The sequence below is a fragment of the Bos indicus genome, chromosome 5, assembly GCF_029378745.1.
Source record: "Bos indicus isolate NIAB-ARS_2022 breed Sahiwal x Tharparkar chromosome 5, NIAB-ARS_B.indTharparkar_mat_pri_1.0, whole genome shotgun sequence".
Classification (NCBI taxonomy): domain Eukaryota; kingdom Metazoa; phylum Chordata; class Mammalia; order Artiodactyla; family Bovidae; genus Bos; species Bos indicus.
Genome location: NC_091764.1, coordinates 38,221,597 through 38,235,834, shown reverse-complemented (window position 1 = coordinate 38,235,834; position 14,238 = coordinate 38,221,597). Strand labels below are relative to the sequence as shown.

Sequence of the window (14,238 nt, the reverse complement as noted above, 5' to 3'; positions counted from 1 at the left end):
GACTCTGTGACCCCATGAATCGAAGCACTCCAGGCCTCCCTGTCCATCACCAACTCCTGGAGTTCACTCAAACTCACGTCCATCGAGTCAGTGATGCCATCTAACCATCTTATCCTCTGTCGTCCCCTTTTCCTCCTGCCTCCAATCCCTCCCAGCATCAGAGTCTTTTCCAATGAGTCAACTCTTCACATGAGGTGGCCAAAGTACTGGAGTTTCAGCTTTAGCATCATTCCTCCTGAAGAACACCCAGGGCTGATCTCCTTTAGAATGGACTGGTTGGATCTCCTTGCAGTCCAAGGGTTGTTTCAGAGCTTTTAATTTGGAGAATGTCTTTTTCCTTTATATCAGAGGATAATTACTTGAAATGACAAAATATTACATGTACTAGTAAGGTCTAAGAGCTGTCCAAAAACAAATATTAAAAAAGTACAGCTTAGTCACGGTGACCTCCTACTTACCAGACAGTGGTAGAGATGCTGTATTGCCACAGCTACTTTTTCTCTACTTGACAGCATAACAACTTTAAGTCAGATTTTTCTTTTATAAATTACCTGTGCTTGTCAGCAGACCCAGAAAGTATACTGTTAAGTATATCACTGTCTCAGACTACATCATATGCAAGAAACTGACTGCTGAGGAGGGTTCTTGATCTCATAAATATCCCCTATGTAGACATTTACATGGCTACATGGTATTTACTTTGTAGCACAAGAGAAAAGAGGGAAGCCTGGCCATTGCTTATGCTCTGGGTGATGAGAAAGGGTCTTCCTAATGACATCTTCATGTGGCTGCATTTGCTCTTTGCCAAAATACTATTAAATATCTTTTAGGCCAAACATGAAACCATTGCTGAATTAGATCTAATAGGAAAATCCTATTCATTCTATTTCCAGGTATTGTCTCTCAAGACTGATCATGTGAAACAGATCAACAAACCAAGTCTGCAAGTAAGTTGAATAATAATTGAAATAGGACTTCCCTCGTGGTTAAGTAGTTCAGAACCCACCTCCCAATGAAGGGGATGTAGGTTCGATCGCTGGTAGGGGAACTAAGATCCCACATGCTGAGCTGCACCAGAAGACCCAACAACTAAGACTGGACACAGCCAAGTAAATGAATAAATAAATATTTTTAAAAAATTGAATTTTGGGGTTTGATATAAAACAAAACTTTTTTTTGGCAGAACCACAGTTACACAGACAAAGCTGGCCCTGTCCTGTGTCTCATATTTATTTTGTATATTATTTACTGTTGTAAATTTTTATTTTGCTGTAATTTCAAACTTCAGAGAAGTTGTAAGAAGAGTAAGGAACAAACTTAGGCAGCCTTTTACCCAGACTCATCAATTGTTTACATTATGCTTCATCTGCTTTATCCTCCTCCTCCACACACATACACACACGCTTTTGTGGGAACCATTTGAAAATATTTTTTACATTCTCTTACTTAACCACAATTAAACATGGTATCTTAAAGTTTATTTTAAAAAAATAAAACTATGTGCAAGATACCATGTTAGATGCCAAAAATAAATTGAATAAAAAGCCAGAATAGCTCAAATCATCATATTCTGTGCTTATTCTGAGGCAGGTTTCTTGTCCTGGTCTTGAAATGCGGCAATAAATGGAATGAACTCAATCACAAGTGAACAGCAATCATGCATTAACCAATTCTACACAAGGTTTGCCCCTTAAAGAAATGAACCAGGAGTGGCCCTACCTCTCCAATGTCTTTATGATTCTGGATGTAAATAAGTCTGATAAGGCAGAGAAAAGAAGTAAAACAGTTTGAGTCTGACCATGAAGGAAATGTGCAGGGGAAGCAATATCTTAAAGCTAATAACATGTCAAAGAGGCCCGAGGCTGGGTAAGGAGAGATGAGATGCTTATTCCTAGAAAGATGAGGATTCTAAAGTGGAAGAATCCCATTTCCCCTGCTTTGTCCTTTCTTTTCCTTTTTCCTTCAAGATAGTTAAATAGCTACTTCTCACCATTTAAAAAGATTCAGAGACAAACAGCTCACAGATGTGTGGCTTCTCAATCATCATATACCTGTCAAAAGAACACCTGACCTGGGGGAAAGGAGCAGAGCTGAGGGAAGGCAACTTGTTGCCCTGGGCATTCAGATAGCTCCGCCCCCAAGTCCTCAGGCTATTGTGGGGCCTGGTTCTCTCAAACAGCAACTATTTTCCTTCCAAAGATGGCCTAAGGATGTGACAGTTTTTAAAGAATAAAATAAACAAACATAAAGAATTGAAGTTATCAATGAGTTGTACCAATTGGCACTGTTCCTTTCACTCTGATTACATACATCTGGAAGCTGACCAGTGACATCCAAAATGAGAACTCGTTAGTAACAAAGACTGAACACTGACAGGGGAGCTTCATCTTCTTTTTGAGTTCAGGACACTCCAGCCTCCTGAAGGGCAAACAGTATTGATAAATTATTGGCCACAATTCCTAGCTCCCTCGGAGTGAGGTCAGAATAACTAGATAAAATCTAGTTATCTACATAAAATCTCTGGCAGACAGACACTAAGACAGAGACACACACACTGCATGTGTAAACGGTCTATGGAGCATGGCAGGATCTTTCCAGGTGTCTGACACAGAGCAGAAATCAGGAGTCCCTACTGGTGCTATGAGGCTGTGAGCTGGCACTTGTTCCCCAAATTCAATCATTTAAGGAGGAGTCCTTTATGAAATTTATTTTCCAGATTCACCTACTCCACTCATTTATTCATCCTTATATTTAAGGACCATTACTGAATCGTTCTGAGAAACATCAAAAAACAAGGCAACTGACATTCATTCCATTAAAAGCTGGAACTTTTTTTTAAGTACCTGCTGTGATAAGAATGTTTTCAAATTTCATTTGGAATCTCCTTGCTTTCTTTAATACTGGTGGTGTGTGTAAACTATACATGATTTAGCCTTTGGCTGATCATTTGTTTTCATTTTGAGTAGAAGATGAACAGTGTAAAGAACACTGGTTTTAGGAGTTTAAACAAAAGGAGCTCTAAGTCAGCCATCCAGCTGGGAACAGCCTGGGAACCATCCTCAAGGATGAGCTGAGGACTATCTCACAATGCAGAGCTGATGTCCAGAATTGCATGGCTCCAGACACATGACTCGGAGAAGGCAATGGCACCCCACTCCAGTACTCTTGCCTGGAAAATCCCATGGATGGAGGAGCCTGGAAGGCTGCAGTCCATGGGGTCGCTGAGGGTCGGACACGACTGAGTGACTTCACTTTCCCTTTTCACTTTCATGCATTGGAGAAGGAAATGGCAACCCACTCCAGTGTTCTTGCCTGGAGAATCCCAGGGATGGGGGAGCCTGGTGGGCTGCCGTCTATGGGGTCGCACAGAGTCGGACACGACTGAAGTGACTTAGCAGTAGCAGCAGACACATGACTTTAATTTGTTGCTTTCAATGTTCTATAAATTAGGCAATTACAGTTTGAAAAGTTTGTCCACAAGTACATAGAATAATTATGCTGTCAATTATTGTTATTATGCTGTCCATTATTATATGGACAAGGGCTTAGCGTTCCTCCCATAAGCACAGCAATCACTGTTTAAGATAAAATACAGTATGTGAAGGTGTTATTCAAACTAAAAAACTGCCTTATTATTTTGCTATGCTATTTTGGCCACTTGGAGATCATTTATTTTCTACTGAGCTATATGCTGCCTCTAGGATAGTTAAGGATTATTATTTTGATTGACCTTGGCATATACATAAGTGAGCCTTTACTATTTTTCCCTAAAAATCTTAACAAGTCAACATAGCATATGAAAGTCTAGAGGCAGTAAATGGTCAATGTTTTGCTGAAAGACACATTCTTCCTAGATGACAATGGTACCACTGAATAACTGCACATCTCAAGCAGAAGACTTTGGACTAAACCCTATAGACAAGGAAAAGGACAAAAGGCAGATAAGTAGGAAGTTTCCCTTCTTGGTCTTACAATTAATATGACAGTGATGGTCAGAGAAGAGAAAAGGAACCTGGAAGGGGCCTACTAGCCCACCGTCATCAAGAGAGCCTAAAGGTAGTAGCATGCGAAGAGAAAGTAAAAGGAACCAATAAGAAAGAGGAAAACTGGGTCAAAGAGGGTTCTGAGTCCTAGGTGATTGAAAAACAATGCACCAATATGGAAATATTGTCTAGGCAAGTCAGCAGGGAGTGAGGATTTGAGAGCATTGAGATGAATGAGTTCAATCAGATTCACATCGAGGTTATAACTGTGCATCAGTGCTGGTATGGTTCTTATTATTCATCATTTTCTTGGACCAAGTCACCGAATCAAATCAAAATCATGCAAATAGAAAACAGAATAATTTTCAGTGCTGGCCATTGACTAATGAAGTCTAAGGTCATACCCTTAATTACAAATACTTTTTCTAATGAAATTCCACCTTAGTTCCTATGAGAAGACTACCCGCAGCATTGCAGGATCCTTAGGAAAAAGTTATTTCTGGTGTGGACATGCCCAGGAAAGCTAAAAGTCCTTTGATCACCAGAAACCAGAACAGATACTGATTTGTGAAGTCAGTTGGGCTAACATTCCCTAAGTGTCCCCTGCTGCTAAGTGTCATCCTGTGGGCCACAAGCTGCTTAACAACTTCTTTGTTTAACTGCTTGTTAACAAGGCCTTGGTACATAGAAGATTCGGGTCACACACACCCACTCAAGATCTGCTCTAATTCAGCCAGGCTAAATATGCAGGTGAGTTAAATTTAACTACAGACTCATTTGGTAGTAGGGAATCCTGTAACACTTCCATTGTTTACAACACACACACACACATCCAAGCACACTCATGCTCGTGTGCACACACACAGATATATATACCCTAGTTTTATGGTGTCCTTAGCTTAAAAAAAAAAAAAGTCAGAAATCTACAAAAGCCATAGGTCTCAAAACTATTACAATCAAGATTTGAATTTCATAGCAAACATTACTAAACTGTAATCTCTTTTAAGTTTTCACATAAAGAGCACTCAAGCCTATTGTCTGCTAAAGACAATAAGAAAGTCCTGGCCAACAGAGCCCAACCCAATTGCACTTATTCTGAAATGAATCACAATAACTGTAAAATAAAAACGAAGGTATCCGAAGATATTGCTTATGAAACATTCCTTGACTAAAAGGACTTCATACCAGCAATTAGTGACATCAGGCCATGAGCCCTTTGGCCTTTTCTGTATTTTCCAGGTAAACCTCCATTCAACTTGTACATTTTCCGACAGCTGAGTGGCCCGACAGGCACCACACCAGTGCCAAGAAGCTATCTATTTTTCCAAGAGGAAATGTGGCACTCTGCAGGGTTTCAAAGCAGGCTAATTTCATGCACAAATACATTCCACGACAGTAAGACAGACTGCTTAACAAAAGGAGGAAACCTGATGACAAAGCACGGTCCTTTGCCAGAGCGGCGCTTCGGGGGTCAGGTTATTTGGCTGTAAGCCGGCCTGTAAGGCAAAATCCAAAGGGCAGGCCACGGTGTGAGGCGGGCGGCGCGAGGCGCTGTCCAATGAATTCATTATTTTCCATAATGGGAGTCGCAGATATTTTCTCAAAATCGTATTCAAGTCTCCTATTGACTTTTTGAATTTCCATTTTCAACGGCGGCCCAAGGAAACGGCAGCCAGACTTGACTCCAATGTACACACAGACTCGGGTTTCACCCCGTCACCTGTTGGCTCCCGAACAACACTCCTCTTTGTGAAACTCACAGCCCTCATTTGAAACAAGTTTCCAGAGAAAACACTTCAAGAAAGTGTTTGAGAAGTCACAAGACTCGAGTTGTAAAAACAAATTCCACACATAGCCTGACTTATACTGACACAGATTAATGTGAAAACCCGAGGTTTTTAAAAAGGCCGCGGGAGAGGAGTCGAGGAGGGGATATCACCCCGTCCTTCGTTAAAACCCAGGGGGCTAATTCGAGGTGGGCCGCGGGGGACGGGCTGCGGGGCTCCGCCGGGCCCTCCACGTCCGCCTCAGGAACGCCCGGAGCCGGAGCCCGCAAGCCCACCCTCCGCGCGGCGCCGGCTGCTCGGGCCGCCAGGGGGCGCCCGGGCCGCGGGTCCGACTCGGGCCCGGGCTCCTCCGCCTCCGCGGCCTCCCGCACTTAGACGCCCAGCTCCACATCCCGAGGCGAGGAGACGAGCCCTTCTCGGCGCCGGCGAGAGCCCCGTGAGGGCAGCTCCTCGACGCCCGGAGCCTTCGAGGCCCCCGCGCCGCCCTCGGGGCAGCGTGACCTCCTCACCGGGGTCCGCACTCGTTCCACCGCTGGACGGCGGCACCGAGTGACCGCGGGTCCCCGCGTCTATCCCCAGCCTCCGACGCGAAACCCTCCGCGTAGCCTCAGCATTCAGCCCCGCCGCCCATCGCCATCGAGCCCCGGAACCCAGACGGCGGCTCCCCACCTGCGGCCGCGGGGCCGAACGCGGCCTGCAGCCCCTCCGTGGAGCCCTTGGCGCGCACTCGCCGTCCCCCGCTCTGCGACCGGCCGAGGCTGGCGGCCCGGCGCGGGTGCTCCCGCAGGAAAACAGGGCTGGATGTCCTTAGGGTCATCCGCGCCCACCTCTTTCCGGAGGAGACCCCAGCAGGGCGCGGGCCGAGGGGCAGGGCAGCGAGCGTGGGGGCCCCGTCGCCGCGCAGTGTCAGCCCCGCCCGGCCAGCGAGGGGTCGCCCCCGCCCTGCCGTGACGCGCGGTCCGCCGGCGGGTCCTGTGAGTCCCCTTTCAGTACAACGCGGTGATCCTCAGCCGCAGCTGCCGTCTAACCTGCCGTGAGGGGGCCGGCAAGAAGTCCCCCAGATTTCCAGAGATCCTTCGTCCCCGCCGGCGTCGCCGACTCTGCTCTCCCGTGTTGGAGTCGCCTCGCCCAGGCCACCGCATCCCCCACGCCTCAGCTCCGCGTCTCTCCAGGATCCGCCACCGCGGAAAGAAAAAACCCGTCTCCCCTCTGCTCTTGGGCCCGCGATCTTCAAAAGTAACCAGAGCCCGCATTAAAAAAAAAAAAAAAAAGTAACCATTTCGCTTCCTGACGGTCCCACCCTCCTTGCCTCGCTGCGGGCCGGCCGCCGGGCTGGCGATCCCCGCCCAACTCCGCTCCCCGCTCCCGTCCGCAGTAGGAGCCTACCCGGCCAGATCCCGCTGCCCCCGCTTTCCAGGAACTGTCACTGCTGACCGTGCCCCTGGCAGGTCTCCACAGGTCCCGCGCACGAACTATTCCTCGAAAAGTTACCCACCCACTTGGCCAGCCTCGTGGCTCGAGCACCTACCTCGGTCCGCCCGCTCCATTCCCGGGAGCCCTAGTGAGTGTTAAAGCCGAGATGCAAATACCCCAGGGCGCTTATGTAAACTTCCCCCTCCCGCAGGTGCACGCGCGGGCCAGAAAACGCTGGGAGCATATGCAAGGACACCTCTTAGAGAAATCATCTCCTCTCTGCCCATAACAATGATGTCAGCAAATGGCACGTTTAACCAAGTTCTCACTTGGAAGGGCTCATTAACATATGAATTCTCCTCTTAGGACCTTCCTTGCATTTCGGAGAGATTCCTACTGCTTTTAGCGCAGATTTATTTTTATCAGTAAATAACATCCAAAGAAACGGAACCAGGTCACGGGATGCACTCAATCAAGTACATGAATAAGAGTTGTTAAGTGAATATAATTATTCAAACACAAGGACTATGCTCATACTCATGGCTAACCTTGTTTCTGAGCTGTTAGTATTTCTAGGTACATTAAGAGAAAGTGAAGCTTGGCATTAGTTGCCTACCGATAGGACCAAGAGAAGCAAAAACAGGACCTCAAGGCAAGCCCAGAAAGAAACTACAATCCGCAGCAGAAGACTGAGTCGCTTCAAAACTACAAATTTTAATTTCTACAATAGCCTCCTTATCACAAGGCGATATGCCAAAAGAAGGGAGAGAAAAGGATGCAATATTTAAGAGCTTTATCAGTTTATAAAATGCAACTTAAAATGGTCACCAGTTCCTTGGGTATCCTACCTCTTTTTCAAGTTATATTCGGAAAAAAAAAATCCTTAAACCCTCAGGATTCTTTGGGAGTGATTTGCAACATATATGTTTCTACAGTATACAACGGAACAATAGCCCATTGTAACTGTGATTTAAAAATACACAAGCAAGTTGCTATAAATAGAGCAGTCAAGTAAATAACTCTGTGGCCAATTTCTGTTATCTCTGCTGCAAAGCAAGGCAGCTGAGAAGCTGCTTTTTTTAAGTTACTTTTTTAAAGTGGCAGAGGCCCCCCAAAAAGGTAATGGCTCTGCTGGTAGACTAGCTTGGAAACACTGATTTAGGCAACAGGATCTGTTATTGAAACATACTCTATGTTGGTAAATCTAGAACACAAGTTGTGAAGATGGTTCCCAAACAGTTCTAATGTAGATCTCCTCTGCCTTCAGGTTGTATGGAGATTGGTGAGAGGGCAGAGATGGACTTCAAAGATGACCACTTTCCTCTGGGGAGCTGTGAAATGAGTCATGAATACCTAGGTCAGATTTCCTATTTCCTATTTCATTTCTGTTTGGACTTTGTCAGGGAAGTCATCAACTGACAGTGTGCAGTCCATTACTGACTTAAATCAAACCCAAACTATCATAATACAGGGAGTATCAGCAGGCCAATGCTATGCCAGGTGGATCCTTTTTGAAAGCTTTTAATGGAGAGCTACACCTTAGCCAAGGCCCCAGAACCCTCCCAACTACAAGCCATAGCAACACTTACTAGTATTAAATGTCTGCCATTCTAAGTGTGCTTCTTCTCACATAGTTACTGGTAAATACTGTTTGTTACATTTTCAACAGTTACGGTCAGCTTTATTGCCTATTTTAAGTGTTTTCAGTGATGAAGTGGGTTTGGAGACAGTTAAAAACTTCCTACTAAAGTTCAATCTGAATGCAACAGACCTTAGTCCGGTCTGAAAGGCATTGTTATTGTCAAGGGTGAACTTATGCAGGATGGAGAGCAAGGCCCCCAACCAGCATCCTTTTGTTTTAGCGGGGAGGAATATTCATTGCCTGGAAATCACACTTGCCAGAAGGCTGAGAAAGGAAGCCCAGAAATTCACAGGACCTGGTTCCCTCTAGCCAACAGGTCTCTGCCCTACTCTCACTCAGAGTGGCCTTTTCCAGCTGCCCATCCCAAATATCACCCCCCCACCCCCCTTATTTGTGCTGTCTTCACAGCACTCTTGCTTGACATCCTATTTGTTCATGTTTGCTGCCTGTCTTCTTCCCTAGCCTTTGCAGGTTCGTTACTATACTCTCAGCACTAAGATTCATGCCCCACACTTAGTAGACAAGTTCAATAAGCAGGAGGTAAATGAATGAATGGGTTGGGGACATTCTTCTCAGGCCTTCATTGGCATACCATACCTGAACAAGGAACTTTTGTTTCTAACCTAAAGCCAGACTGAATTCCAGTGTCTTAATGGAGGAGACTAAGACAGACAGAAAGAAAACCGCCAAGGGCAGAGAAATAAAGAGGGAGCATTTTGGTTGTCAAATGTCAGCTTTATTGGGTCTGGGAGAAGGAGATAAACGTACAAAATAGAAAGCACAACTGAGTTCTATTCCTTGGTTCTCCTATGATTTGTATATGGTGACCTTGAGGTCTTTTCTGCTCCTTGCTTCTATTTTTCCATTTGTAAAACAGACCTACTTTATTTAAGAGTAAGAGTTGCTCTTGGTCACAGCTATGTGGAAGGATTTGTAACTAAAAGTCAGTCATCTAGGAAGAGTCTATTTAAATGATTGAATGTCTATGTTTCTGAACAGAAAAGAGAGATCAAGGACTCTGAAATTCATCAAATGACATTTCACTCACTAAATTTAAGGGGCGGTTGGCATAGGAAATGTTCAGTAGGGTGATAGTTTTCAGGACAACAATTGGGTAGTTCTGACAGTGTAGAGATAGGTAACTAAAAGAATCACAACACCTGTAATGTTGGATGCAATTTCTAATGAAAATAGCTCAAAAAATAAATCATAGAGTCAGACAATGCTAGAGTTGACAACAATCCGTAGGATCCCACATCTTGTCCAGAAAAAAAACCGAGATCCAGAAAAACAATTATAATCGTAATTCTTCAAGTCTGTTACCAAAGTTGTTACCACTAAATGTTTATGTAAAGTGTTTTACCTTCTTTTTAACTCTAACATTTGTGTTGTATCTCTGATTGGGCAGTATATCCTGATGGCTAACTGAACACCTGCAAATTCTAGGGTCAGCTGAGTCCTCAACAGCCCCAGGGAAGGGCCTGAAGGCAGTATCAGCTCTTCCGAGAGTTAATAGGCTGGATGTTGTTTTATAATAGGTTGCAGTTTCTCTAGGTCTCCAATTACTTTCTTTCCGCCTTTGATTATATTTAAAGCAATGTGATTAGAGAGCACTGGTTCTTTAACATTTTCTACACCCAGTCCCTCTTTAGATTTACTACTCCAATCCTCCTAGCCAGCCATCCCCTCCCCCAACTCCTAACTCCTTTGAGAGTAAGGTAAATCCTCCCTGCAAAATATCTCGATGCACTGGGTTTGATGTTAGGAGAATTTAAAGTCTATTCTCCGTCAGTTACTAGGCTCAGGGACAAATCACTTCTCTAAGGTATTAGCCTGAGGTATTAGAACTCAGGCTTCACCATCTCAAACTAGATGCTTCCAGAGACTCCACCAGTTCTAATATTTTTTGAGTCTCTTAAAATTTGATAGCTGGTTGTGACACTAATAACAGGCAGGTGTCTTGAGTCTATAGCCCAGGCTGGGTGGAAGAATATAATAGGATCAGGTCCTTCCATTTGACTCTCGCTCAGAGTTATGACTTCTAGTAAAAACCCACCACTCACTCTCTACTGCTCTGAAACAGCCCTTTCCCAGTCCAGGAAATGTCTCTTTCCATGGACAGATAATTAAACCTGTATTCCTTAAGAACTTAAACCTTCCTTAAGTTTTTCAACTTTCTCTATTCCTATAGATCTGTGGTTTAATACAACATACTTAAGATTTCATTGCTGAAAAACCGCCAACATGTTAAGAAATAAAGAATAAATCCTCCAATCAATATTGAGACATCTAGGGGGCTTCCCTGGTGGCTAAGTGGTGAAGAATCTGCCTACCAGTGCAGGAGAACAGGTTCTGTTCCTGGTGTGGGAGGCTCCCACGTGTCGGAGGGCAACTAAGCCACGTGCCATGACTAAACCTGTGTTCAAGACCCCGGAAGCCGCAACTACCGGAGCATGAGTGCCCTACAGCCCATGCATGTTCCACAATACGAGAAGCCATCGAAGCGAGAAGCCTGAGCACCGAAACTAAACAGAGGCGCTGGCCCGCCACAACTAGAGAGAAGCCGTCGCAGCAATGAAGACCCAGCACAGCTATAAACAAAGTTATTCAAACAAATACTGAGAGATCTATACACGGAAAGTTATTCAGGATAATATTGAGATGCAAATCCCAATACATAGTATGATCACATTATTATAGCTAATAATATATTGGCTAAGGTATGCATAGCAAAACTATTTAGAGGAATATAATTACTGAACCATTGATATGATTTCTAGAGAAAGGCAGATGGAAACTTTGACTTTTGAACTTACAGTTGACCCTTGAGCAAGGTGGGGTGAATCTGTGTATAACCCCCTCTCCTTGGTTCCTCTGCATCCGAAGATTCACAGACAGTGCAGCACTTAGCATTTACTACTGAAAAACTGTCAAGGGTAAGTGGACCTGTGTAGTTCAAACCTGTGTTGTTCAAGGGTCAACTGTCTATTTGTAAAATAATTGTACCTTTGTATCTTCACACTATTTACAACCTTTTTTTTTTTCAAAATGCTCATATAAAACCTTTATAAAAATGGTTTAAGAAACTTAAAGAAAATATTCTACAATATTAATATAAGGAAGAAACGCTCACAAGCATAAAATGATTTCTTGAATTGTTATTAGTTGATACAGAAAGATATATGAATACATAATTCCTCCCTGTGCTATCTTCTGCTCAGTCACAAACTTCAAGGGTGAAACCTCTGCTGCAGTCATCAGTCCCAAATTTCCATGGAGCCAGACATACTGGAACAAGAGCTGCCTGTTGTTCCAGGCCGATGCTTCATAAATTCATCCATTGATTTATTGATAGATTCTTTGGTTGAATCAAAAGATATTTAATTCAGCGCAGCTCTGTTAGACCTAAACCCTCCCCTTAAGGACTTCATAGAATATGATATTTAAATATGAAGTCCTTAAGGGGAGGGTTTAGGTCTAATTTAAATTTCATATTCTATTTATATCTTGATAAAATAGAAGGCATAGGAAAACACACAAGATGAGTAGGGAAAATTACCAATTGTTCTAATTTTCCAAAACACATAAGAAACCATGGTATGTTGTGATTATACTAAAGTTGAGGTATGGTTAAAATTCTAATATAAGAGTAAGAGGAAACGTTGATCGATCAATTCTGGTTAGAAGGTGAGAATCTAGGAAAGTGGGGTGACATCTGAGCTGGGCCTGAAAGGATTTGAAGTAGTTGATCAGGGTAATCAGTGGAGTTGGGAGTAGGAACCAAGGCCCAGTTGGGCCCGTCAAAGCTTGAGGGCCAAAAGAGTGAGCTGCCCTTAGAAAACCCACAGTGATGTGGCAGAGCACAGCCGGGAGGTAGGTCCAGACTCTAAATGGCTGCGTGTGCCAGGGCTGTTCAGCTATTCCAAGGGCTACAGGGAGTCACAGAGGCTTCAAGAAGAGCGAAATGACTGTGTCTTTGCCCTCATTAGAGGGAGGGCAGAGACAGCAGTGCAGGGAAACCAGATGGAAAGAGCCTGAAAGCCTTTCCAGGAGTCAAGGGCAGTGTGTCTGAGGGCGGAGAGACTGGGCTGTGATGGCCCAGCATGGACTTTGAGAACTGGCAGATGGGGGCCACCATTTCTTAAGTCAGCATTCCCATGGTTTCCTGGAAAGACAATCAACAAGTTAGCCCTGATATGAGAGCTCCAGCTTGAAACTGCAGATATTTTTCACTGTCCATGGAAGATAATCTCAAGGTAACCCAAAGTGTTGATATTTACGTTTCTAAGTTCAAACTTTATCTTCCTGTTGGAATCCATTCTTAAAATACAGCATTGGCATCCTCCAGTGTTAGAGCTCAGGGTCATTCATTATGGAAGGAAACAGGTACATGACTCTAAGGTTGGAAGATTATGTAGAATAACCCAGCCAAGCCTGCTGCAGAGATGAAACAAAAAGTGGAAACTTGGTGTGTTAGGTGAGCTCTGCAATCTTGCAGTTTGTATTCTGTGCAAAACATGTAAATAATAAATACTGCTTTGTCTTAAAAATTAAAATTATAGAGTATTTGCTGCTTTGCTTCATGAACTACACACTCAAAGCTATTTAGCTCACCTTTGTATTTTTCATGCTATTTAAACTCTCCACTACCTAAGACGGTTGATTCTCCACAAGGAAATATCTGGGCCAATGAGGGTGGGCCAGCTTTTAACAACTGCCATGTACAATAACGTTCTTACAGAGGTGTCCGCAAAGAATTATTTCAAGCAGCCTCTTGCCAAAAACAAAAGGTCAGCCAAGCTTTCTGTAGTTTCTTTATCTTATCTAAGATACCAAGTCCCCTTCTGGAACTGTGGGAATTTACACAAGGTGATTTTGTAGTGGGGACTGGTTTACCAGCTATCCCAGGTTGGGCCAGGGCCAGGAGTTGGAATTCCAATTGTTATATTGGATCAAATCACATAGCTCTAGGTAAGTAACTATCTTTTGATGAAAGTTACTTTTAATATTTCCTTTGTCTTTTATGCTTGGAGTACTCATCTCTTCAGCATTGTACCTGCATTGAATTATAGACGGGCTAAGGGAAGCGATATTGCCTATTTTGTTTAGCAATGAATCTATCCCAAGTGCTTAGATACTCAGGCCTACCCCCTTAGGTACTTTGCCTGCTACATAGAGTTTTCTCTGTGAATATTTGCTGAATGCTCAGTGACTGGTTCCAGACCTTGTTAAGCACTCTTATATTATCTCAATTAACAATCCATTGATTTTGTTTTCTCTATTTTTATTTGGAAAAAAGTGAGTCAACTAATTTAGTGTTCAACTCTCTAGTTTTAATATTTAAAGGAACCTCATAAAATTTATCTTTTACGTTATTCTTTTTAGCATATAGGATCTGAAATGAACTTAAACC

At 43.7% G+C, this 14,238-nt stretch overlaps 1 protein-coding gene across 6 annotated transcripts in view; it reads right to left on the bottom strand.

Annotated features, from left to right (window-relative positions):
- PRICKLE1 (prickle planar cell polarity protein 1) overlaps positions 1 to 14,238 on the bottom strand; it is a 112,818-nt gene that overhangs the window by 14,933 nt on the left and 83,647 nt on the right. For 2 of the 6 annotated variants that reach the window (XM_070789248.1, XM_070789249.1), the window contains exon 1: positions 6,799 to 7,221. The exons of 2 other annotated variants lie outside the window; for them this stretch is intronic. Coding sequence is in view for 1 of the 4 variants with exons in the window: in XM_070789245.1 (XP_070645346.1) it covers positions 7,299 to 7,317 (19 nt within the window). In the remaining 3 variants the exon portion in view is untranslated. Of the gene's footprint in view, positions 1 to 6,439; positions 6,460 to 6,798; positions 7,222 to 7,298; positions 9,179 to 14,238 lie in introns of those variants that run through there. 2 more of the 6 variants (XM_070789245.1, XM_070789243.1) reach the window with 2 other exon arrangements.